At 41.8% G+C, this 25649-nt stretch overlaps 11 protein-coding genes and 1 non-coding gene across 12 annotated transcripts; 6 read left to right on the top strand and 6 right to left on the bottom strand.

Moving 5' to 3' along the window:
* Positions 1–756: 756 nt before the first annotated feature.
* V1514DRAFT_343408 (STE like transcription factor-domain-containing protein) lies at positions 757–3280 on the top strand (the record flags this gene model as incomplete). The annotated part of the gene is made up of 3 exons (XM_066929138.1): positions 757–910; positions 983–1082; positions 1141–3280. 3 exons carry the CDS (start codon positions 757–759, stop codon positions 3278–3280), a joined length of 2394 nt encoding a protein of 797 aa, XP_066782636.1.
* Positions 3275–4813, bottom strand: V1514DRAFT_332894 (transcriptional regulator TACO1-like protein). The gene is made up of 3 exons (XM_066927926.1): positions 4371–4813; positions 4107–4296; positions 3275–4031 (listed from the first exon to the last, which is right to left on the bottom strand). The coding sequence occupies exons 1-3, from the start codon at positions 4564–4566 to the stop codon at positions 3500–3502; spliced, it is 918 nt and encodes a 305-aa protein (XP_066782635.1). The 5' UTR covers positions 4567–4813; the 3' UTR covers positions 3275–3499.
* Positions 4814–4960: 147 nt separating this feature from the next.
* V1514DRAFT_347989 (carbohydrate esterase) lies at positions 4961–6133 on the bottom strand (the record flags this gene model as incomplete). The annotated part of the gene is made up of 4 exons (XM_066929315.1): positions 4961–5541; positions 5611–5697; positions 5782–5961; positions 6118–6133. The coding sequence occupies 4 exons, from the start codon at positions 6131–6133 to the stop codon at positions 4961–4963; spliced, it is 864 nt and encodes a 287-aa protein (XP_066782634.1).
* Positions 6134–6602: 469 nt separating this feature from the next.
* V1514DRAFT_332889 (uncharacterized protein) lies at positions 6603–9428 on the top strand. Its single transcript, XM_066927925.1, has 3 exons — positions 6603–6668; positions 6735–8033; positions 8101–9428. Exons 2-3 carry the CDS (start codon positions 6897–6899, stop codon positions 9310–9312), a joined length of 2349 nt encoding a protein of 782 aa, XP_066782633.1. The 5' UTR covers positions 6603–6668; positions 6735–6896; the 3' UTR covers positions 9313–9428.
* Positions 9429–9459: 31 nt separating this feature from the next.
* V1514DRAFT_308416 (ubiquitin-conjugating enzyme E2) lies at positions 9460–10935 on the top strand. Its single transcript, XM_066925720.1, has 6 exons — positions 9460–9621; positions 9859–9973; positions 10050–10216; positions 10281–10298; positions 10361–10508; positions 10580–10935. The coding sequence occupies exons 1-6, from the start codon at positions 9619–9621 to the stop codon at positions 10690–10692; spliced, it is 564 nt and encodes a 187-aa protein (XP_066782632.1). The 5' UTR covers positions 9460–9618; the 3' UTR covers positions 10693–10935.
* On the bottom strand, positions 10906–12488 carry V1514DRAFT_332884 (6-phosphogluconate dehydrogenase). The gene has a single exon (XM_066927924.1). It carries the CDS (start codon positions 12341–12343, stop codon positions 11132–11134), a length of 1212 nt encoding a protein of 403 aa, XP_066782631.1. The 5' UTR covers positions 12344–12488; the 3' UTR covers positions 10906–11131.
* A 78-nt stretch (positions 12489–12566) lies between these two features.
* V1514DRAFT_332881 (NUDIX hydrolase domain-like protein) lies at positions 12567–13697 on the bottom strand. Its single transcript, XM_066927923.1, has 7 exons — positions 13603–13697; positions 13518–13544; positions 13425–13461; positions 13303–13359; positions 13160–13242; positions 12961–13096; positions 12567–12885 (listed from the first exon to the last, which is right to left on the bottom strand). The coding sequence occupies exons 1-7, from the start codon at positions 13642–13644 to the stop codon at positions 12653–12655; spliced, it is 615 nt and encodes a 204-aa protein (XP_066782630.1). The 5' UTR covers positions 13645–13697; the 3' UTR covers positions 12567–12652.
* Positions 13698–13863: 166 nt separating this feature from the next.
* Positions 13864–15909, top strand: V1514DRAFT_308407 (P-loop containing nucleoside triphosphate hydrolase protein; the record flags this gene model as incomplete). Its single annotated transcript, XM_066925719.1, has 4 exons — positions 13864–14291; positions 14378–14885; positions 14962–15288; positions 15340–15909. 4 exons carry the CDS (start codon positions 13864–13866, stop codon positions 15514–15516), a joined length of 1440 nt encoding a protein of 479 aa, XP_066782629.1. The 3' UTR covers positions 15517–15909.
* Positions 15910–16111: 202 nt separating this feature from the next.
* On the top strand, positions 16112–18518 carry V1514DRAFT_332877 (uncharacterized protein). Its single transcript, XM_066927922.1, has 3 exons — positions 16112–16848; positions 16900–17819; positions 17880–18518. Exons 1-3 carry the CDS (start codon positions 16289–16291, stop codon positions 18224–18226), a joined length of 1827 nt encoding a protein of 608 aa, XP_066782628.1. The 5' UTR covers positions 16112–16288; the 3' UTR covers positions 18227–18518.
* A 1-nt stretch (position 18519) lies between these two features.
* V1514DRAFT_363619 (uncharacterized protein) lies at positions 18520–21102 on the top strand (the record flags this gene model as incomplete). The annotated part of the gene is made up of 4 exons (XM_066929769.1): positions 18520–18737; positions 18814–18973; positions 19034–20836; positions 20924–21102. Exons 1-4 carry the CDS (start codon positions 18603–18605, stop codon positions 21100–21102), a joined length of 2277 nt encoding a protein of 758 aa, XP_066782627.1. The 5' UTR covers positions 18520–18602.
* A 750-nt stretch (positions 21103–21852) lies between these two features.
* V1514DRAFT_282375 (ATP-utilizing phosphoenolpyruvate carboxykinase) lies at positions 21853–23576 on the bottom strand (the record flags this gene model as incomplete). Its single annotated transcript, XM_066925096.1, has 2 exons — positions 21853–23433; positions 23493–23576. The coding sequence occupies 2 exons, from the start codon at positions 23574–23576 to the stop codon at positions 21853–21855; spliced, it is 1665 nt and encodes a 554-aa protein (XP_066782626.1).
* A 1296-nt stretch (positions 23577–24872) lies between these two features.
* V1514DRAFT_t65 lies at positions 24873–24955 on the bottom strand. The gene has a single exon. It is a non-coding gene; the product is annotated as a tRNA-Leu (tRNA).
* Positions 24956–25649: the final 694 nt, after the last annotated feature.

Below are 25649 nucleotides of genomic sequence, written 5' to 3'. Positions count from 1 at the left end.
TGGAAGGCATTTATAGTTTTTGGCATTAACTTTTTTTCGGCTTTCCACGACTTTGCATTTTTCACTGCTCATGTCGCGTTCGCTAACTGCGATTGCAATTTTTACGAGCTTGTGTCATCTCATCTTCGTCCCTGCAGAGCTCATTTTGTATACGATAGCATTCTGAGTATTGTATTTGTGGTAAAAAGTTAAACGTAAGTGGCTTTAGATGCAAAAATGGCGACGAACCGGGAAAGAAGAAAAGCAAACGAAAAAGAATGGAATATAGAACACACAGCTGTGCCATATTCATAGCCAGTGCTTTTGTCGTGGTCGTTGTTCAGCTCTTTCTTTTTTTGAAACCAAAATTAATATGACTTTTTGTTTTGCTAGGTTCTTTTTTGTCGAAATTTCACAGTTTCTCCGTCTATTCCATGCCGTCGTTCCAGGCCTTAGATTTAGCGACCGGCAAATTTTGTTTAAAATTGATTTTTCGTTAAGCGGACATCAAAGTATTTAAAGCAGCATTTTAATTTTGATTTGTTAAAACTCAGAGCGTCAAATTTGTTTGCGGCAAAAAAACCAGTTCAGCACTAAACTTCTTGGATCAACTGACCTCGTCTCATCTGCAACAGCCACAACTCGATCGTCACCTTATCTCCACACGTCAATATTGCATTCAGGCACGAATTCTTAATTTTAATTTTAATTTTGTTTTTGGGTATTTTTAACTCCCATAATCAGCCGCATTTTGAATCTTCTATTTACATCTCCACAATGCTCGCTCCAAATCAAATACCTGCTCCACCAGTCGTTAACAGCAACGCTCCAATACTTCACGACACCAGACCTGAAACTTTCATGATGTCTGCCGAGGCTCAAGAATTATTGACTTTTGAAACTATAAATGCTCTTAAAGAAGTCGATAAGCGTATGCCAACATTTTTTCTTTCTTATTGTTTGCAAATCAAATGACTAACATAATACCGGGGTATGACTATAGTAAAAATCTTTCTGGCTACCGCACCGGCGCAAATGATGCCAAAGGAGATATTTAATCGTTTTCAGATCCCCACACAAGAATATGTCACATGTGTATTATGGTGCGTTCAAATGGCTTTAATTTAGAGTTGCCACATTTTTCGTTAACTTGATGTTTAGGAACGGTGTTTTTTACATCACCGGAACCGATATCGTTCGTTGCTTGACTTTTAGATTTCAAGCATTCGGCAGGCCTGTAAAAAACCCAAAAAAATTTGAGGAAGGCATATTTTCAGATTTGAGAAATTTAAAACCAACGAATGATGATGCATTACTGGAAGAGCCTAAATCACCGTTTCTGGAACTTCTTTATAAAAATAATTGCATCAGGACTCAGAAAAAGCAAAAAGTATTCAATTGGTTTAGCGTACCTCACGATCGACTCTTTCTTGACGCACTAGAACGCGATCTAAAACGTGACAGCATGGATCAAGAGACCACGACAGAAGCAGTTAGTGAACCTGCACTATCATTTCAGTATGACCCCAATCAGACATTATTCGAACAACTCGTGAAGGCTCTTCAACAGTCTGCTTCTTCAGCTATAATCGCCGAGCGCATGCTGGATTCTTACAATGCCGGGTCGTCATGGGAAATGGCACCACTACCAGCTCCAATGACGAGTACCAATGAGGAGACTGTTAGTGATATTATCAAGACTGAATATGTTGAGCCAAAGCTGCCAGAGACTTCAGTTCCTGATGTTTCTTACGTTAATTCGGAACAACCACAGTTGTTAGAAAATGCATCTTCAGCAACTTCATTGGAATCTGGCATTTTTGACGGCCACCGGTTTGATGCGTATCGTGCCATGTCATTTGAACCCCTGACACCAGAAACTCAGAGTTCCGTTCTTGCTCAACAGCAAGGTGGAATACTGCATGAAAACGAATATGAACACCAGTACGATGCCGGTCGACAACAGCAACAGCCACAGCAACAGCAACATATTAGAAATTCAGTCAATCGAAATTTAATGTCCGCACAATATGCGCCCACGGTATTGGCTGGATCTCCAATCTACAAACAGCGCAGGCGACGAGTACCAAGCAATCCATACGGTATTTCTAATACTGTGATATATGATTCCGAGTGCCAGACTGTATCGCCGATGCACCAGTTTCAACGACAAGGATCATCAAATGTATTAGATAATAGTCACATACTGAGTCCCGCGCCATCCATAATTTCTACCATGTCTGACAAGGACAGGAGTGTTAGAGAACACAGTCAACGAACTCAGAAATATAATATGCAAAGGTCTGATCAAAATGAAGATTACTATTTTAAATATTCTGAATATGATCATTCGCAGGATGTGTATGGCATTGAAAATTACGGTCAACTCTACTCAGTTCCAAATCAGTATTCAATTCAAGCCAAACCCGGATCCGGATCAGGTGGACCAATCAAGTCTAATTCACGAAATTATTTTAATAGTGATCCATATCCCACCAGTTCTGTTGGTTCTAGTGGAACAAATGGCGGCAGTGGTGGTCGCAAGTCTCACACTTGTCCCATACCTACCTGTGGTCGCATGTTCACTCGGCTTGAACATTTGAAGCGGCATGTTCGAACTCATACCAAGGAACGACCGTACAAGTGTAAGGTCTGTGGCAAAGGCTTTTCACGGTCAGATAATCTTGCTCAACATCGGCGGACGCATGATAAGGGATCAGTAATTTCTGACCATGCTACGGCTGGTGGTGGTAATCCTGGGCCAACACGACATCGAGTCGACAAGTTAGACCACGGGGTTCGATTTCAAGATACCGAGAGCGGTGCTGATTCAACGCCGGAAGATTACTTGGCTAATGATCGGTTTGTGGATGAATACACTTTTGCCACGGACTACGATGATGATGACCAGGTTGGCAAGGATAATGTAACTCATCAACGATCGACATCAGGTTCAAACTTATCTGGACGATATGCACAACCTCCCGATCTGTTTCACACTGGCCAGCAGCAGTATCAACATGAACATCCACAACAACAAAACCAACACCATCACCAATACCATCAACAACTAAATCAACAACTACATCAACACCAACATCTACAACAACCACACCTACAACATCTACAACGTCAACAACATCAGCAACATCAGCATCAACAACATCAACAACAACCGTTTCTTGGTGATAATTTGACGTACGAAAATGATTATAGTCAATACTGGCCGCAACCTACTTATTACGGTATTGACTCCTTTAATCATCTGTCTCAAGCATTTGATGACGATATTGATTATTAAAATATTTATTCTTTTTTTTTTTTGTTGTAATACGTTTGGATCGGAGTTTTGTGTTTATTTTTTTAGATGGAGGTTAGTATGCAAGCTACTTGTTTTGTATTTTAGATTATGTACAGGTTAAATATTGTAATTAATGATTATATTTTCATTTTCTTTTCCTTGTTTGCCCTTCTTTTTCTTCTAATTCATCTATCTTATTGTATAATGAATTGATGTATTTTATATGGCGTTGTTATACACATTTTGAATATCATCTAATTCATCGATTTGTGTAAGCCCCTTCTGAAGTAATTTGCCTTGTTCTTCAGCTACTTTAACAGCGGTATCACTCCTTGGGAAGTATTCAATCGCAGCGCCAGCTATTTCATAACCAAACTTGGTTTTCATAGCATCAGCAACTTCAACGGTCCGTGACGGATCTTCAATCAAAAGTTCATACACGTTATTGGTTGGCTCCTCATAGGTATCCACATGGTTGTCATCAGCAGCAGCAACAGCAGCAACAGCATCGTCATCGTGCCCTGATTCGTTCTTGGCCAAAATCTCGTTCACGTCATCAGCACCGGCCTCGATCGCGTCATCGAGTACGGTTTCTAACGTGATTAAATCTTGTGAACCTTGCTTTCGTGATACTCGAACCACGCCCATGCGGTCAAAACAAAATAACGTGCTGCCGAGTGCCATGCCATTCTTGCCCATCACGCGCCTGATTTCGCCTGCGGTTCGAGATTTGTTATCGGTTAAGGCTTCACTTTTTGACGTTAGTGTCGATAATCCATATAATAATCAGAGATAAATTAAAAAAAAAAATTAAGAAAACACATACACTAAAATGGCAACGCCTGCAGGACCGATGATTTCGTACAATACCGGTTCAAGTTTCTTATCACCAGATACGGAAATGCCAGACGCACGACGCAATGCATTTTCAATAACTCGTTTCGGAACTGATGCTCGTTTTGCACTCTCAATCGCATTATATAGTCCTGAATTTGAATTCGGATCTGGGCCGCCAACTAATTTTTTTTTCTAATTAGCTTATAATGTCCAAAATCCCACTTGCTGTTTTAAGCATATAGATAACTCTTACTTTTGGCATTAGCAATTATAGTACGGGAATGCTTCGTGGCAATCACGTTTCGTTTGGTATCATTAATTGCCTTGTCGTGCTTAATAGTCGACCATTTGTTGTGGCCCGATAACATCGCCGACGTGAACGAGAAAGTGCGACGACCGTGACATTTCGTAACTGTTTGATTTATACAATTAAATAACCCTAGTGACATTTTTCTTTCTTTTCCTTTTCTATTCCTTTTTTTTTTTAAAAAAAAAGGTCCTTTATTGCTCTTGTTTTTTTTTGCAATTTTCGCTTCCCCGTCCAACGCTGTGTCCCTGTTGTTTTGTAGATGCCGGTCTAACCAGATTTTTAGTGTTTCATGGATGCGCGATTGTCTACCACGTTCTTCATTAACACAATGTGAGGAAGAAAAGCAAGAAATACGTTTAAACAAATTATAGAAGTCTAAATTAACTCGCAATTTTTCTGTTTTGTATATTAAGTTTCTAAGTCGATATCGCAATCACAAATTAATTCAATACATGCATCCTCCTTACTTTAAGCATAAAAATAAAATAAAAAAAGTACTATGAAACGGCAAGAGAGAAATATATATACTTGAGTTATTGATACCAAGTCGAATTTCGATCTCTGCAATTTGCAATTGTTATATGCACCGGGCCAATAATTTTGCTAATCTCGATGCCGACTGCCACGGTATAATAACTGTTATCATGTTCCAGCATGATTCCTCTAACATCATTATCTTTCCAAAGCTGAACCTGATTATAAATTTCTTCCTCAGTTCGAGAATAATCATTCAATCGCCAATCGTTCGTGTCCAAGTCCCATAACACAACCGTCAAGCCTAATCGTTCAGCAATGGCCCTGATCCGATTATCCACTCCGCCAAATGGTGGCCGGAAATACTTAGGTACAACGCCTATCGTAGCGTTCAATGCCCACGTGGCCCACTGTATCTGAGCAACAATTTCATAATTGCTCATCGATGGAAGGTATCGGTGACCGTACGTGTGAGACCCAATAAGATGGCCCTCACGATAAGTAGCCCTTAACGTATCAGGAAGCGTTACGGCCTGGATTCCAAGAACAAAAAACGTAGCCTTCTGATCGACCGAGTGCAAGTACTGCAACAAGGTTGGCGTGTCAGCTGTTGGTCCATCATCAAATGTTTGCACCAAATCTAGATTGAATTAGTATTATTCTTTGCTATCAACAGAGAGCTCAAAATAGCAAAATTATTAGTAAATACGGTGGCAAGACTGAATATCCCGTGGGGCAACGCAAAGATGACAGTCAAATGAACAAGAATGCTGAGCCAAGTAGCATGTCTGCTGAGCTGTTTAATTTTTTTTTGCAAACCATTATTAGCTTCTCGTTTTGCAAAAAAAAAAATAAAAATAAAATAAAATTTAAACCTTACAATACGTCGGCCCCCAAGGTATGTCATCAAAATCAAAATCCATTACAGGCAGATACGGTGGATCTAATCCAGGCCAAGATGTCAACCCGGTCAGGTCAGTAAGCCATTCCGGAAATTCAGCCACGACAGGGCGATATTCAAAGAATAGTTCAAATATTTCAGGATAGGATAATCTGTAATCTGCCAATCTTTCAAGATCGTAACTGTAATTATGACTGTGCGTGGTATAATGCTGATGATGGTGATGGTGGTGATTGTTAAGTTGGTCATAGACTGGGAAGTTCTGCAAGGTGGATGACGCGAATGAGAGAAACGATAAACCAACAACAGCTGTACGGTATATAGATGACATATTGTAATTGATGATATAAAAACTCAACCAGAAATATATAAAACACAGATTTCTTTGATTGTATCGCGACAAACAATGGGGTTGCCTAGAGGACGAAGTTATATAATACTTGGGAGATGTCCAAATGCCAATCGAAATCGCCAAAACCGCAAGGGGAATATAAACAAAGCGCGGATGCCATGGCAACGCGATCAATCACGAAATTTCCACATTACAACACAGCAAAAGAAGCATAACTTTTTGTCTTTATCTGAGAAATATTGGAGGTGGCCATTCGTATATATAATCTTACTGTCGAGTATTGATACCTTAGGAAATTAAAAGAGTAGTTTGCAATATATTATTATTATTCACTTATTCTTATGATACAACGATAATTAAAAACATAAACGATAATACAGTATAAACCCTAATCCACGCTAAATAAATTTTACCCTCTAATTGGACCGTAGTAACTGTACACCGTATATACAAACATTATACCCTAGACTAGTTCAATATTCTTACATTATCTACCAAATATGATAGCATTTTAGTAAGGACCCGTATTGCATAATGCATATGCAAAATAAATAAAACAGAGAGTGCTTAAATGAAATAGTGTGACTGGTTGCGACCCGCCGTGACGTTTGTGACTAAGCGCACGTTCCCTCTGGCGTAAGTCTTCGCCATCGACTTGTTTTGAACTTCGGGATTTTAGTTACTTCGGCCGTCCAAACTTTTTCATCCTACCTCATTTTCACAAAGTAGTGCTTGCGGAACAATGGACGGATCTCTTCCTCCAAATGACCCTCGTGGCCGGCCAACGCTTGTGATGACAACTCAGCTCGTCATTGCTGGCTCGCTCGGTCTATCAGCGTTTATCGCGTTCTGCATTCTTCGCAACCAATGGGCGGATCTATACGCTGCCAGGACAATTCATCACCCGGGTCTACCACCACTTCCGAAATCTTTTTTTGGATGGATACCAGCATTGTATAAAATAAAAGAAGAACAAATTCTTGAACATGCAGGCCTGGACGCGTTTGTTTTCCTGGGCTTTTTCAGCATGGCGATAAAGTTACTGTGCGTGTGCACGTTCTTTGCCGTTGCTGTTATCAGTCCGATAAGACTTCATTACACGGGAAACTATGATGATACTGCTTACGGAGATTACATTTCAAAAACATTTATTCGCATTATTAATCCCGGAACTGGCAGAACCGTGGAAGATCCGAGCAGCAAGGAACCGGAAGAGTATTCAGCTTATCTTTGGTGTTACGTTGCGTTTGTTTATATTTTCACGTTCATTACTGGATGGTTTTTACTTCGGCAAACTCATCACATTGTTCGAGTCCGGCAAAGCTATCTTGGCAATCAGAACTCAATTACGGACAGAACGATTAGACTTTCCGGAATTCCGGTCGATCTTCGGAACGAAGAAGCATTAAAGGACCATATCGAGTCTCTTCAAATAGGTCAAGTTCGGTCCATCACGATTTGTCGTCAATGGAAAGAGCTTGATAATCTAATGAACCGGCGGCGGAAGATGCTGGCTAATGTAGAACGAGCATGGACTGAATACCTAGGTGATGACGGGGCCAAGCGAAGTGCAAGGTCCGTCCCAATTGCTTCGTCGCTTCCTCAATCGCCTCCAATTCCCTTGCGAGGCGATGACGGCTCGACTCCGTTATTGGAACATGCCCTGCTTCCAAACGTAATTAATGGCACCGTATCTTATGGTCACAGACGCCCGGTCATGCGAATTGGGTTTTTAGGTTTTTTTGGCAAAATGGTTGATAAGATTGACTATTATACGGCACGCTTAGAGAAGATCGATCAAAACGTCAAATTGGCCAGACATAAAGAGTACAAAGCGACGCCGGTAGCATTTGTTACTATGGATTCTGTTGCCAGTGCTGTAAGTTGCTTTCTTTTTTGTATAATTTTTGATTTTGAAATAACAGATACTAATCGTTAATTTTCAGCAAATGGCGGCACAGGCTGTTCTTGATCCTCAAGCGTATAGACTTATTGCTACCAATGCACCAGCTCCTCATGATGTCATATGGCCGAATCTTTATAAATCTCGGTTTGAAAGGTTGATTCGCGGATGGTTCGTAAGTTCTGTGATTGCATTAATCACTGTTGCATTGTTCATTCCGATCGGCTCAGTTGCTGCTTTGCTTAACCCTGAAACCATCAGTAAGTTTTGGCCTGCACTTGGCAGAGCTTTGGAAACCTCCACGTTGCTTAATGCGCTCGTGACTGGTTTCCTTCCTACGTTTTTGTTCACGCTTTTCAACATAATCATTCCGTTTGTTTATAACGGACTTTCGAATCTCCAAGGATTTGTTTCACATGCAGATACTGAGCTTTCTGTTATTGGCAAGAATTTTTTTTACATTTTTTTTAACTTGTTTTTGGTTTTCACGGTTGCTGGAACCGCGTCCAATTTTTGGGCAGTTATAAGGGACACTACTCAGATTGCCAGACTTCTTGCCCGATCACTGAAACAATTATCCCATTTTTACATTAATCTTATAATTTTGCAAGGCATCGGCATGATCCCGTTCCGTCTTTTGGAATTTGGTGTCGTGTTTAAGTATCCGTTCATCAAGTCATTTTCCAAAACGCCAAGGGATTACTTTAATCTATACAAGCCTCCGAATTTCAATTATGGACTGTTTTTGCCGCAGCCACTTTTGATCCTAATTATTTGTCTTCTTTATAGTTGCATGTCGACCAAGATTTTGACGTTTGGGTTGATTTATTTTATTCTTGGATATTTCACATTTAAGTACCAATTACTTTACTCAATGACGCATCTTCAACATTCTACTGGAAAATCATGGCCCATGATTTTTTATCGAGTTTGCATCGGTCTTCTTATTTTCCAACTGACCATGGCGGGCTCCTTGGTTTTGCAAGGCGCGTTTTACTTATCCGCGTTGCTAACTCCGTTGCCAATTTCAACTTTTATTTTGATGTATAATTTTTACAAGCATTGCATTCCTTTGTCGAATTTTATTGCATTGAGGGCCATACGGCAGCATCAAGATCGACCGCAGGGTAGTCACACGCTTGATGAGGAAAGAGAGAGAAATCAGGTGTATATCAATCCCAATTTGGTATGCCCATTGGAAGAACCATGGATTGCTGATCCAGCTGGAAGGATAATAAATGTACATTTCGATTAGGAGGGACATGAGCCACACGCCAATGGCGTGGCATTGAAAAAAAAGATGATTTTTTGGGAGAACGGAGTTTTTTTTGATTGTTTTATACCGCCAAAAATAGATTTTTTATTTTATAATTTGTATTATTCATGCTATTGGTACATTGATGGCAATTGCAACCAAGTTGGTTACAGACCCAGCTCGAAGGTACAAACCCCGCCCAAGAACAACGAAGCCAAACCCGCTCGTCATCGCCATCGAGATTACATCAACTAGCAATTTCACAACGTATTAAGAAAATAGTAAATTTTTGATTAAACAGCTAAAATGGTACGTATAATGTATATATATTTTAATAAGAATTTATGTTATTTTGGTTTTATTGCGAAAGACTGCAACAGGTATGGATAACCTTGGTCGACCGTTGGTTCGCAAGGTCGCATGGGGTTGTTCAAAGGCTTATTTGGCACGGGTTTTAAGGAATTCAAGGCAGATTTTTTACAATATTCAAATTTGATTTTTAAAACTTGTAGAAAGTCAAGACTAGTTACTAATTATATGGTTTAGTTAAAAATATGGAGCATGAAACAGCAACAGCAGCAACAGCAGAAGGAGGCTGCTGCTGCAGGCGACGGCAAGAGGAAGAAAAAAGTTACTGCAGCGCAAATTCGCGTACAAAAAGGTAAGGAAACAAAAAAAAAAAAAGTTAGTTTTAAAGCATGGTCAGGTTTAAAATGACTAAATCATTATTGTAAAAGATTTGACTGAATTATCGTTACCGCCTACAATTAAGACGTTTTTCCCGGATCCGGATGATTTGCTAAATTTTCAGGTCACGATTGAACCTGATGAGGGCTTGTATCAAGGAGGGAAGTTTATTTTTTCGTTTGTGATTAATAACAATTTCCCTCATGAGCCTCCAAAGGTAAGTTCAAGAAGTTGCATTGTAATTGGGTTGTGTTCCCGAGGTTAATATGTGGATTATTCAGGTCAAATGCACTCAAAAGGTAAATCAGTTTAATACATATAAATAATAATTTCAAAGGGAATTAACATCAAGAAATTACAGATTTATCATCCGAATATCGATCTTGAAGGCAATGTTTGTCTTAATATTTTACGAGAGGACTGGAAACCAGTCTTAAACCTTAACGCCGTATTGGTGGGATTGCAATACCTGTTCCTGGAACCAAACGCTGCAGATCCATTAAACAAGGGTGCGTGCCGTATTTGTTTTGGCATTGGTTAGCATGATTTCCTTTTTAACTAAAAAAAAAAAAAATTGTAGAAGCAGCAAAAACATTACAAGCCAACAGGGAGAATTTCAAAAGAAATGTCAGAGTTTCAATGCAAGGCGGTAACGTGAACAGTGAACAATTTGATCGGGTCATTGCTAGATAGATGTCATGTTTAAGTTGCTGATATGCTTTGTGCGTATGTGCGTATGTACGTGTGTGTTTTTTTGGGAGGAATTTTCATTTTCTCTTGTTGTAGTTTTCGATCAAGTGATCAATCATTGTATACGGCGTTGGAATATTTTTTTTTCTCTTTTTTGGTTTTCTTACTGAATTATCTATATTGTTCACACCGTTTGATGTTTGAATGGGTCTAGAATTTGCTAATAGTATTTACAATGAGTTCTAACACTAATCGTAAATTTTTGATGTATTGATTGCAATTCAGATATACACCACTAACTTTGTACATTTTACATCTTGAAAACATAAATGCACCTGCGCATTTTTGAACCATCCAAAAAAAAAAAGAGAACACATATTTCCACAACACACAAGTTTTATATATTATCTAAGGTAAAAAGAAAGCGCTCATGAGCAAATCCTTACTCCTGGTTCTCAGGTCTGAGCTTTCTGACCTCCTTACCGGCCTTCCAGATCTCAAGCTCTCTGATAGCCTGGAGCTCCTCCTCGAACTTAGCACGGTAGTCAGCCTGGGAGTTGAATTCAAGCGAACGCTTGGTCTCGGATCCATCTCTGACGGAATCATAAAGCTGGTTGAAAACGGGCTTAAGAGCGTCCTTGAATCTGGGGGACCAGTCAAGAGCACCACGTCTGGCAGTGGTAGAGCAGGCGTCGTACATGTAGTCCATACCATACTTGCCAATCAAGGGGTACAGGGACTGGGTGGCCTCTTCAACAGTCTCGTTGAAGGCCTCAGAGGGGGAGTGGCCACGCTCACGGAGAACCTCGTACTGAGCAAGGAACATGCCGTGGATACCACCCATGAGACAACCACGCTCACCGTAGAGATCAGAGTAAACCTCCTTCTCGAAAGTGGTTTCGTAAAGGTATCCGGAACCGATAGCGACACCAATGGCAACGGCCTTCTCCTTGGCCTTGCCGGTAACGTCTTGCCAGACAGCGAAAGACGAGTTGATACCACGGCCTTCCTTGAACAAGGAACGCACGGTTCTGCCGGAACCCTTGGGGGCAACAAGAATAACATCGACGTCTTCGGGGGCCTCAACCTTGGTAAGATCATTGAACACAACGGAGAAACCGTGAGAGAAGTAAAGGGTCTTGCCCTTGGTGATGAGGGGCTTGATCTTGGGCCAGGTCTCGGACTGGGCAGCGTCAGAGAGAAGGTTCAAGATGATGGAACCACGGTTGATGGCTTCCTCGACATCAAACAAGTTCTCACCAGGAACCCAACCGTCTTCCTGGGCAGCCTTCCAGGATGCGCCATCCTTTCGGACACCAATGATGGCGTTGATACCATTGTCACGGAGGTTAAGACCCTGACCGTAACCTTGGGAGCCATAACCAATGAGGGCAAGAGTTTCGCCCTTGAAGTATTCGACAAGCTTCTCAAGAGGCCAGTCGGAACGCTCATGAACAACCTCAACGTTTCCGTCCTGGGCGAAATCAATGGACTTGATGCCACGAGTTTGGAATGCCGGAGCGGAAGCACGGGTGACAGCCGCAGTGGTAGGTCTGGCAGCGCGAGCGGCGATGGCAATCGACCGGCGCTGAGCGAGAGGAAGAGCAGACTTTGAGATCGCTCTGAATGATCGGGCAATGTTCCTTGAAGCCATTTTTGAAATGTTCAAAATCAATATAGAAGGGCGAAAAAAAAAAAGAAAGCGAATAAGAAAAAGAAAAGGCGGGGTGAATTTTTTTTTTCTTCAGTGTTTACCAACGACGCAAAATTTTCTCGAGGACAAATTCTTTTGACTCACGCCGGTCACGGCCAAAATTGAGTTATGGTTTGCCTCCGATACCGGCGGCGGCAACAACTGAAATTAAATACAAAAATTATGATATATTGAATTGAATTTTATTGGCCAATATCTATATTTAAATGTATATAGTATATACTATTATTATACAATTATTGCCTTTGTTCAAAGCGAGTACTTGCGAGCCACGATTATACCGGCGGCAATGTTCTGCACCCTGGCATCTAAAATGTATCCGGCGCTTACCAGTGCCTCTAATTTCTCTGGGAACTCCTTAAGCGGGACGGTAAAGTTCTCAATAAACTCGCCGTCCTCTAACTGTTGCTTTGGATTGACGTTACGAGGGTCGTTGAGATCAATTGACACTTGGACAAGCTTCAAGTTGGTGTTACAGAAACCTAGAATGAACAAAAAAAAAAAATTCAGTCACTGAAAATAATCAGTAACTGATCAAGTTTAAAAAAATGACTTACCAGGATCACAGAAAGCAATTGGACTGCTGGAAAATGCCTTGCCAATGTAGCCAGTCTCTTCCAAGAGTTCTCGCTCGGCGCATTGTTCGGCTGTTTCGTTCTTATCTAGCAGTCCAGCGGGGAACTCAATCACAACCTAAACGGAATTATTAAGCACTTGTGTTTTGATCTCTACTGTGCGAAAGTAAAATGTACTTACCCCATTGACCGGTGGCCGAAATTGTCGCTGAAGAAGTACTTCGGGACCAGTTGGCTTCTCGAGAATGGCAAGAATTCCAACTCCTGCTATGATTTAGCACGTCATTTCCACCAAGTGCAAAACCAAAAATTCACACAACTAACCATCGAGTTCACTACCCTCTACTCGAGTCTGTCTAGAGGCAAATTCCCAATCACGAGCTTCATGATATTAGCCGTGTTCTAATATGCTACAATCCAACTAAAGATTTCGCCGTGATGCCAACCTTTTCCATTAGGATCTTTGTAAAATACTTTCTGAATCTGTCGTGTGTGTCAGCATGACACAAATTGCGGCCAAAATCGTTGAATGCTTTTACCTTGACCCATTTCGCATCTTCGGATTTCTTTCATTCCATTAGTACGTAACGCCAACGTAAATAATCTTTGCTCTTTGCTGCTTACCAAGTCCTTCACTACGTCAACTTTGGCGTCAGAAATTGACATGTTCTACTAAAATTATGTTCAATTAAAATGATAGCAATGTTGTAATGTTTACGGTATTGTCTGTGACTGCTCGACATGTTGTCTTGATCGGAGCCGCACAAGCAAAATCCTAGATCACGTGCGTTATCTTTGCAAGCTTCAACCTGACAACTGAAGAATAATAGTTAAATAAACGTGCGAGCATTTTACCACTGCAGTATTGACCGGTTCGTGTTGCAAATGAGTGTCTTGGTGGAACAGGTACATCGTCCGATAACTGTTCATATAGAAGTTCAAGTTAAATCAGACGAGCATGTGAGATTTTCGCAAGTCAAACGAGAAATGCACAAGTTCGTTATCGAGAACTTTGCTGCGCTTCGAGTGAACTCGACGATCGATCACTTAACATGCGGTGATGCGTCCATAGATCGCAAAATTGAAAAGATTAGTGTTGTTGAAGTGCAATGCTCCGGATCGATACCAGACATTGTTATGTTAAACGCCCAGACGAAACTCGAATTTCATGTATACCAACTATCAGAACCCGATCCGAATGAATTTGCACCTGACGTAGATGAAGAGCACAAAATATCAATTGACGATGAACATAGTACCGCTGCAGTAATTACCGAGTTACCTCATCGATCGCTTGAAGGACTATGGGAGAGGTTTTAAATTGTCACCCCTTGGATGCATTGAATTGCAGAAATGGACCAAAAAAAAAATTTACTAATTTTTGCTTGTTGTTTTCTAGTCTCGTGTTTGATGAGGATATTAAGCATAGGCTCCTTCACTTTATGAGCACAATGATGCTTTTTTCAGATCACAAGATTAACTACAGAATTGTTACTATGAATCGCATGATACTTTTACACGGTCCACCGGGAACAGGGAAAACAAGCCTTTGCCGATCACTGGCACAAAAGCTGACGATTCGAATGACAAACAAATTTGTCGAGGGAAAACTAGTCGAGATATCTGCGCATTCTCTTTTTTCAAAATGGTTTAGCGAAAGCGGCAAGCTCGTTGGTAAATTGTTTGAGCAAATCCGGAAATTATTATCAACCAAGAACTGTTTTGTTTGCGTGTTAATTGATGAAGTGGAGTCACTCACTGCGTCCCGGAAAGCTGCCGCATGCGGTTCCGAGCCATCAGACGGGCTTAGAGTTGTGAATGCGCTGCTTACAGAGCTAGATCGATTACGTGACTACAAAAACGTATTGATAATGACTACTTCAAACTTGCTGCAAGCGATGGATCCGGTATGAATGTTTTTTTTTTTTGCCGATTTTTCTTGGCACAATATCATGACACATGACTAACAACAAAAATAATAAGGCATTTTTGGAAAGAGTTGACGTGAAACAATATGTTGGTTGGCCTTCCGCAGCAGCAACTTATGAGATCCTTCGATCTTGCGTTATTGAACTTATTCGCTGCGGGTTGGTATTCGTGAAGGAACCTGTAATGGGTGACAATGGGTCAACCATTCAATCGTATGGAAGTCTAGATTTAATCCAGCCAGTTAATGATTCATTGTTAGCAACACCCATAATTGAACAAGCAGAGTCAGTTTTCCCACATTATACCCAGGCGTCACTTAACCTATACTCGAAACCAAATTCACACTCGTCTAGATTGTTGAATATATCCCATAACTGCAAGGTAAACGGCAGATTTATTTGTTTACTGCATACCCCATTAATGGTTTATTAGGATTTTGGAGGGCGAACGTTACGTCGATTGGCAGTACTCGGTTATGCAACTTACATTCACTGCGATTCTTGCGAACTATCAGAACTTCTCCATGCTTTTGAGTTGACAGTTAAGGATGAATTGCAAGTTCAGTTGGCGCTAAAAATGGAAGTCGCACTACAACCGATTACAACATAAATAATGGCAAAAAAAAAATTTGCTCTACATATATATACGCTTAAACATTTACGGTATAATCACAAACACAAATGTATTGAATTTATAAATAACAATAAACAGTATAATTAATTAATATAAATGTTAGACACCACCAGCCCTCTGTAGTCACAACACAAGCCAGACAATCATACTCAAGAGTCCAAGAATGGAGTATTGTCTCGATCCACAAATGCAGATCAAAACTCAACCACCTTCTTCTGTCATCCAAATATGACCCACCTTCACCTGCGAAAACCAGAAAACAGAATGGGCGTTTAGACGGTCGGTTTGCTCAGACCTAGAAATGACATTCATCAATCAGTGGGATTATTATATCAAAAAGAGATGAACAACACGGAAATTATCTAGGCGCCGCACAAAGGAAAAAAAAAAAAGAGAGTAAAAAGCTGACCGGGAGTTGTGAATTTATAGTAAAATTTTAAGCGTCGTGTGCTGTATACGAATATGCCGCAAATGCATAAATGCAAGTGCTTACCGAAAGTTAAGCAGGGTTAAGGTTTCCATCAAAGTTGAGTTCGTTCAAGCCCTTTTTTTTCCTTTGAACTTCTTTGGAGCAAAAACAAAACACAACCATTGAAATCGCACTTCCACACTGCGCTCCTCAATAATCATTTTTTATTTATATTGGTTATCAGATTTACTGTGGATTTAATTATAACCTATAATTGAAAGCGTTGATTAATATTTGGGGGAGGTTTTATTTCTTTTTTCCAGTCGATTTAACTTGTTGATGGCATCATCGAATAGGAGTAGGTTGATCAGACGCAGAAGCAGAGGACAAGAACCTCTTGACGGCGAAGAAGGTAGCAGTGATGGCTCCGGGTTTGACAAGCAATCTCCTTCTTTAAGCACTGGTACAGATAATACAGAATTTACGATTGAAAGTAATCATCTTCCTGGAGAAGATGCTGAAAATGCCAAATTTCAGACTTTCGATTCGCAGGTGACGAGTCAGGCAGCTACTAGTTCATCAACCGAGTTTGATTCAAGTTCGCCGCCGCATTCATTGCAAAATTTTACATCGCCACCAATAACAGGCATTGCCACTGCGGACACGGCAGCTGATCAGTCTCAATTTGTGAGCGCGCCACCAAGTCAACCTAGCAAGGTGCAGTATCAGGATGTCAGAAAATATCCTTTGCCACAAGGGTATTATGATGAGCGAATGCGGAGACGAGATTCTTACAGGAGGCATGATCGGTTTAGTGATTACAAGTTTGGCCAACATGGTGGTAATGATGCCAGACAAAGATCATGGTTCAGTGGTCGCAACTTTTTTTACGATCGAAAGTATGATTCTTGTTTAGATTAGTTTTAGGAAGAATGCTGACCAAGTGATAGATCAAATTATTTTCCAAGGTTTGTGAATGAGCATACAGATGTCACACTTTTATTGCACCAGGGGCCTTTGTACGTAAAGATTCCAGGAGATGCCAGATCAAAAATCATTCGAGGGTATTTGCGTCGTTCATATAGTATAACGCCAAAGGTGGATCTCTCGTTATCACGCAGACCAGTCAGAGTTTCAATACCGAGTCATACGCCGTTTATTGTCCAACCACCATACACACAAATACGCAATAACAATACTGAACTTAAATTTGTTTCTTCAAATCAATCTGAATTGAGACCAAATGATAATGAGAGCCACGATTTAAAAAAATCAATAAAGTCTCCTAGTGGTGAAACAAACGGTCTTCGTATCAGGGTCAACATGCCGAAACGGCCGAGAAGTCTGTCACCGCGGCCGTCGACTTCAAATGATCAGGTTGATAAAGATTCTAACGAGTTTACAAACGAAATTGAGGAAGAATCTGAATCTCTGATACCGAAAGTACGTCTTCCACCAGCATCTGTGTACGCACAGCACGTCATAACATCCGAACAGCAAGATGCACCACCTCCGATTGATAACATTGTTACCGATGCTACTGCTACCCCAAGTCAAGAGAGCAGTGAAACATTTCTTTCTCTAGCTTCAGACCAAGCAGTGGCTCATAATGATGCAATCTCGTCACCACAAGGACAACAGGGTACAGATATTAATGTTGCTGGATCGATTCCTCAAGAATATCGTCTTACCCCTGATGTCATGCATCAACCTCGGCCAACCAAGGTTGTCAGTGTAGCAGATATTGAACCTCCATTGTCCCAGCATAGTCCGGCAAATTTGGTGGACTATTATGCGAACCGGTATCCTTTCCGTCCTCGCGGGTTTTCTAATGGATATGGCAGACAGGACCGATCGAACAGCAGTCATGGTATGTGAGACTTTTACTTGTTTAGATATAGGTATGCTAGGTATTAATTAGAATTTATAGGTTATCAGGACAAGAGACATCAAAATCTGGTTCCAGGAATTTATGCCAACGGATACATAGATAATCCAATCGTGTCTGTCACATACGCACAGCCAATGGTTGTCCCCACAGCGCCTCTGATTCCAGTTGCGGCTGCCTCGCCACAACCCCTGGTTCAAGAATCGAATGGGACCATGTACTTTTATGGCACGCAGCAATACTACCCGCAGTATTACGCCGCGGATGGCACGGCCACGCCACCGATTGGTCAAACAGTCATGCTGCCTATTACTGGGTCTTCAACAGCGGCAGAAAGTGGATTGTATTACTATCCTCCAGTTCCTCCTCAAACCACAGGCTTCTACTAGTTCCAAATCAAAAATTGTACTATTTTTTTTTGTCACAACGCTTCGCCTTGATAAATGGCAATGCTTTTATTTTTTGACTTTACATGTGGCATTATCATGAGCGAGGTTTACTTTCTTTGCATACTCAGTATTTTATAGTCATTGCTGATAATCTAACATTGTCGTTGAAACGTGCAATCTTGTAAACCATATTACGTATTGGTGAGTTCAAAACCCTCGCTATTAGGGTTTGTGATGACCGTTTCGATTGCGTGGCGTAATCAACCTCGTCTGATTTCCCCATCCTTCTTCCTTACCACCCAACTCTGGCTGATTTAAAGCAAAATTATTGTAATCATTTTTGATATACATTGAGAATTGTATAAGTAAGAGATAGATGTCGGCTTCAGAGAAAGCTTCGTCCGATACGCTTACGGACCCGGCGTACTTAGTCAAGGTCAGCTATCAGGATTCTGTGCGACGCTTCAAGATTGTGAAATCTGCGTTTACTCCAACCACTTTCCCTACATATGTAAGCTTGATGGGTTTTTTTCTTTTTCTTTTTGCTGGAATTTTTTAAATAAATAGCGACTAATTTGGTATTTCAGATTAAATCGTTACTCGAGATCGATGCTGACAAGGATATCGTGATTGAGCGATTTTCGATTACTAACAAAGGGTTTGTTCAAGTCGATGACAAGTCTTCGTATGCGTTATTGAGATCTGCCATGGGCGTCAAGGGCAAGGCTAAACTCAATATTGCTGATGGTAAGTTTTTATGACGACATGTTTAGGAGAAAAAAAACGAAAGGTTAACATAGTAATAAGCTCCGATTAGCCAAACGAACTCAGATAAGAAAAGTGAACAGAAGGACAAGGCTGTCAAACCAGTGTCTTCTGTTTCTGCTACGTTGGAAAGTAACGAAACTCTAGAGTTAATTAAGAAGATGATTCACGATGAGGTGACCATTTTGGGTGACGAATTAAAAAGCAGTCTTACTCTTAACGCAACACCAGAAGTGGCCAAAAATTCTGTTTCTGAAGAGGAATCTCCGGCGCAATGTGGGTTTGTGGTTGCTTGTGATGCTTGTGACAAGAACATCACTTCTGGAACGTACTATCACTGCAATCAGTGTAATGATGGCGATTATGATGTTTGTACGGACTGCGTGAACTCTGGCAAGCATTGTCTTAATGGATCGCATTATTTGCGCGCATTCACATCAGAATTCAAGCCTCATGGACCGCATGCGTTGCAGCATGGATTTGGTAGTAGTCGCAGTGGCGGCCGCAACCATGGCCACGGCCCCGGTCGCGGTCATGGTCATGGTCACGGTCATGATCATGATCATGGATATCACCACGGACATGCACGTGGACATAGTGATGGCTCTTTTCATCACAGAAAGCATGGTAGACATGATTTGGAAGCAGAAAGTGATGGTAATCGCAAGAAGGGATTTTTCCATCATCACCATGGCCGACATGGCCGACATGGCCGACACGAACGTGGCGATGAAGCCACTAATGAGGATGTTACGCATTGCGCTTGGTGTGACGGATGCAATAAAACAATTCGTGGGACTCGTCACAAGTGCGTTCATTGTCCCGATTTCGATTATTGCTCAGATTGTTTTGCCAATGTGGCAACCACTCATCCAGGGCATAATTTTGTTGAAATTAACGTGCCTGTCAAGTATTATCGTGCAACAACGGTGCAATCTTCGATTGAAAACGTGACGCGTCATTTTGGCGTGCTTTGCGACGGACCCGTTTGCGTAAATCAGAAGAACTGCATTATTGGTGTTCGATACAAGTGCGCGGTATGCCCTGATTATGATCTTTGCGAGAACTGCGAGGCCTTGCCGTTGTTGAATCATGATCGATCGCACCCGTTGATCAAGTTGCGCATGCCGTTGAGACACTTGACGGTTGATGCCATTGTGAATGACCAACAGGCAACCGCCGCCGTGCCTGCACATGATATTGAACCAGTGACTGCTGATCTGACTGAATTTGAAGTTAACGAGAAGCCAAGTTCAGTTCCGAAAAGTCTTTCTGAGGTTGTCTCTCAGGATGAACCGGCTGCTAAGAGCAACGACGAGCAAGCCTTAAGCGCATTATTTGTCACGCAAGCAGTGCGAGACGGCCAGACTTATGAACCTGGTGAACATTTTTTTCAATCATGGTCTTTGAAGAACACTGGACCGACCGCATGGCCTGTCGGCGTGACGATCGTGTTTGTGAGCGGCGATAACATGTTGTCCGGTAACGATAAGGGCGAGTATAACGTGTCGGTTACGCAGTCCCGAGTCGAGCCTGGCGAGCCTGCGTGCTTCACAGTGATGTTGCAAGCGCCTTCAGCTCCGGGGAGATTTGTGTCGTATTGGAAAGTTATCACGGCTGATGGTGTCCGGTTTGGCGATAACTTGTGGTGCGAGATTAACGTTGCCACGGCGACAGCGGCAGCAATAGCAGGAAATCAAATATCAGAAGAGCAAGGCTCGTCGGTGAATTCGTCGCAAGTATTGTTCCCTGTGTTGAACGTGCCGGACAAAGTGTTGAGCGTGGCGTCGAGTATCGTGGTTGCTCCGGCCAGTGACGTGACTGATACCAAAATCGTGGTCGATCGTAGCATCAGTAGCAATACTTATGATGATTCGTCACTTTTAACCATTCGCACGGTTGGCAGCACGATTGGTAGTGAAACCACTGCAGGTGACAATACTGAGCAACAGCAGCAACATCAAGAACAACAGCAACAACAACAGCAACAACAAAACAATGATGATGAGATTGCAAGCACAACTGAATCTACGATTTCGGCTGCTGAATTGGATGAATTAATGGAAGAGTTTGAACTGGTTGATGAATCCGATACGGGTTCAAATTGGTAAAACAAAAAAAAAACAAAAAAAAAAATTAAATTTGATTATTTTTTTTCGTTTATCTTTTAAGTTATTTTTTTTTTCGTGTGGTTTTTCTTGGTTTGGGTAATTACTATATATATATTATTGATGGGGTTTTTTTTATTAAACATTTCGGAGAATATTGCGAGGTGGAGAATTATTGTTTTTAGTTTTAGTTTTGGATTTTTTTTACGTTTCGTTCGTTATTTGAGTTTTAAGGTAGTATATATAATCAATATATATAAATTATATATGCCCTGCATCAACTAATTGCTTTGTATTTCAAAAACTCATGCAGCAATCACGACAAGTTGGAGGTGCTTATTTGCGCATCATTCGTTACATATAACAAAATCTTGATCATTTGAGTGAAACCATCATTAAAAAACCTTGAAGAGTAATCCTGAAAAAAGCGAATGTGCTCTTGATTATTAAATCAAGTAATGTTGTAACTAACATTATCCCAACCTTGCAAGCGAACCTCTCACCCCCCCGTGCGAGAATCAAATAAAAGAGTTATACAAAAGCCGAGCAAACAATGTACAAAAGATGTAACTGATATATATAACTATTGTATACTAATTTTTGATGAAACAGCAAAAAAAAAAAAAAAAAAAAACCAGGACCAATAAAAATTTGCATTATTAACCAATGATAATTAAAAAAACCCCAATCCTTTCCCCACGCACTGCACGGGCAAACTCTTATACCCAAAAAACAACACACACACGCATGTTTTTACAACTCAGGACCGGCTGCAATGACTTCGACCGTAGCGCCAGCTTTATATTTATCAAAATTTTTGGCAAACAATGTACCCAATTTTGAAACCTCGGTCGCAAACTCGACCGGCCCGTCAACCCATGATTTTGCCGGGTTTAAAATTTGTGAGGGCACGTTCGGGCATGACTTGGGCACGTTCAAGTTAAACACGTCAAATTTTTCGTATTCAACATTTGCCAATTCACCGGAATGAATGGCATCCAAAATTGCACGCGTATATTTAAGCGGACATCGAGAACCGCCCTTGGCAGCTGATTGGCCGGTCCATCCGGTGTTGAGTAACCAGGCGTCGGCCTTGTAAGTCGTGATCTTGTCAGACAACATTTGTGCGTATCGCATCGGGTGCAAAACCAAAAACGGCTGACCAAAGCAGGCAGAAAATGTTGCCTGAGGTTCGGTCACGCCTTCTTCCGTACCAGCCATCTTGGAAGTGTATCCAGAAATAAAGTGATACATGACTTGCTCGTTGGTAAGCTTTGAGATTGGTGGCAGCACGCCACGGGCATCGCAAGTCAGCAACACGATGTTTGTGGGCTGGTTCGTAGTCAGGCATGGAATTTTGGCGTTGGGAATGTACTCAATCGGGTATGCGCACCTTGTGTTTTCGGTCAACGTGGCATCGGTATAGTCAACCTCGCGAGACAACGGATCAAACACAACGTTTTCCAAAACCGAACCAAACTTGATAGCATTGAAAATATCGGGCTCTTTTTCAGCAGACAGGTCCAAACATTTAGCGTAGCATCCACCTTCAACGTTGAACACGCCGTCATCAGACCAGCAATGCTCGTCATCACCAATTAACAAGCGAGCCGGATCGGCTGACAACGTGGTCTTGCCTGTACCGGACAGGCCAAAAAACAAAGTCACGTCGCCATTTTGCTTGCCCTCGTTGGCAGAGGAGTGCAATGTCAGCACGTTGTGCTTGATCGGCATGAGATAAAACATGACCGTTAAAACGCCCTTTTTCATTTCACCGGCGTACTCGGTGCCGAGAATTACCATTTCGTGTTCCTGGAAGTTAATGTCAACCGACGTGCTGGATGACATGCCCTCGGTGTATCTGTTTGCCGGGAACGCGCCGGCGTTGTAAATCGTGAAATCGGGCTTGCCAAACGATTTTAATTCTTCCGGGGTAGGTCGGATCAACATGTTGCGCATAAACAGGGCATGATAAGCCCTGGCACACACGATGCGCACCTTGATGCGATATTTCTTGTCCCAGCCGGCGAACGCGTCAATCACGTACAAGCGAGACCGAGTGTTGAGATAGTCAACCGCGCGCTCGCGGTTGATACGCCATACTTCGGGCGACAACTTTGTGTTAACCGGGCCCCACCACACGTCGTTGGTGGACGTGGGTTCGTCAACCAGGCGCTTGTCCTTTGGCGACCGGCCGGTTTTGTTGCCGGACGATGCCACCAACGCACCTGCAGATGAAATGGCAGAACCAGACTCGTACACGAGCGCATCCTCGTATAAGGACGGCAGCGACGGGTTGTGCTGGATGGTTAGGTTGTTGTAGTCAATGTGAGCCTGCATAAAAATAAAACGGGTTAACTCAGGCAAAAAAAAAAGAGAAAAGGTCAACGCACAACTTGGTAGAGGTTCTCTTCGACTTCGGTCGGATTGGGCTTGGTGCCCTGAGGGTGCAGATTTGTCTTGTTGACGACGGTCATGGCGATGTGATGAATGATGATGAGGATGAGAAGAGCAAAAGCAGAGTCCGGGGCATGGCCTATTTATATGCATGCCGCCATCCTAATCTCGCCAAAACCTCTCACTCACCATGGTCGGGTCGGTAACGTGGCTGGGTCGGAAACAAGCATGCGTCAGTCACGTCGACAAGGTCGTTGTGCTTCCTGGCCTGGCTTAAAGGCGGAGAGTTACCCTGAGCGACACCGGCGATAACTAATGCAAACCTTCTCCCTGCGGGGTGCGGCTCGCCCTCTTCAACGCTCAACCGCTTCGCCCGACTTTTCCCGGGGCCCGGTTCCACCCGAGGCATGGCATGGCATGGCATCGCACAGCACCGCACCGCGCCGGCCGGTTACGGCAATTGGCTGGAGGCCAATCGATCAGTAACTGAAGAGCATCGCCATTGAACATTGCCATCAACATTGTAGCGTTGTGGCAGCGACTGGTTACGTAACAGTCACTTGACCACCCCGCCATGTTGTTGGGTTGCCGTTTTCGAAACAAAGCGCGCGCGACGCTCGGGTCCCGCACTTAGGTTTTTGCCGAGAAGTGTCACCCAGCGACTTCGCTCTTGGCGGGTCGCGCGCAACCAAACCCGGCTGCCATCGGGCAGATGGACTTTCTCGTCACTCTCCTCCGACCCGACACCTTATTATCGATTTGGGTCATTCTCCCGATGCCAGATATCCTCCTCTTATTTTAAGTATCTCATCAACCTGGTAACAGGGTGCGGAGATTCGTAGCCTGTATGCCAAACTAGTTAGTCTTAATTGGGATCTATTAATATATATTTATACATTACCTGTATGCCAAACCAGTTAGTCTTAATTGGGATGACGAACTAAATACAGTCACTATTCTACCCTAACCATTCCTCCACCCATACCCTAGCTAGCTTAGTGTACATCTTATGTGCGCTTGTTTACAAACCTGTTCCGTTATGTGTTGTGTATACAATATGATGAAATATATGGATCGCACCAGCATCAGCATGACAATGCCTGCCGAGACTGTTATGATTTTTTTAGCAAATGAGCAAACCACTCATTGCTGGTGTGATTTAAAAATCAACGCTGATATGATGTTCGTTCACAATTGAACGGAACCCAGGTCTACTTACTAAAACTTGCCAAAAATTTTCCAGTTGCAGTCTCCTACAATCCAGAATTGATTCGTAGCATGCAATCTTTTTTTTTTTCTTCTTCTTCCCAACCACAAGCTCGTACCAATGTTTAATCACATAAGCGATATTAAAAAATAACAATAAAAAAATATGGTGACAACCCTGGGATTCGAACCCAGGCCTCCGAAGAGATGAGAACCTTAATCTCACGCCTTAGACCAACTCGGCCAGATTGCCTGTTTAATAAAATTTAGAATGTTTTTGCTTTACCTAACCACCACAAACACATGACACATTATTTATGTAATATTTTAATTATCAAATTTATCAATCAATCAATTTTATCAAATTTTTTTTTTTTGATGTATCTCACATGTTCCAGGATATTGTCAATATCTAGGTACGTTTGCAAAACTTTGCATAAATAGTTTAAATAAGTAACCATATGTTATGTGGGATGCAAGACACAAGATTATACGGCAACAAGCAATTGACCGAAACCGCACAAGTATTTATTATTAATAAATTAAAATATCAAAATCAAGAAAATAAAAAAAAACCAATCAAAAAAAAAATAAATAAAAAAAGAAATTATAAAACGTGATTAATTAAAAACCTCTGCGCATGTTTTACGTTGCGTTTTGAAAAAAATTAAAAAAAAAAAAAAATCCATGATGACTTTATGGTTGAAACATGAAACCTTGATGATACAACGGAGGAAGATTTTCACAATTACTTTGTGACATGATGACTGATCCGGTGGTGACATGCAATGGCAAAAAACCTGCAGCAGCAGACATGCGTTGGTGCAACGCAATGTTGCTTTCCAACGATATGGGCAAATCCGAAATTGTTCTTGTCATTTCGGCATGCGCACTGGTGGCGTAGTCAGATTGCGGCCGCATCACACGGTCCTGCAAAAATGAGGCTG

The sequence above is a fragment of the Lipomyces japonicus genome, assembly GCF_038497905.1.
Source record: "Lipomyces japonicus strain CBS 7319 unplaced genomic scaffold V1514scaffold_26, whole genome shotgun sequence".
Classification (NCBI taxonomy): Eukaryota; Fungi; Ascomycota; class Lipomycetes; order Lipomycetales; family Lipomycetaceae; genus Lipomyces; species Lipomyces japonicus.
The sequence above is the reverse complement of the archived record's forward strand: the minus strand, read 5'-3'. Positions and strand labels throughout refer to the sequence as shown.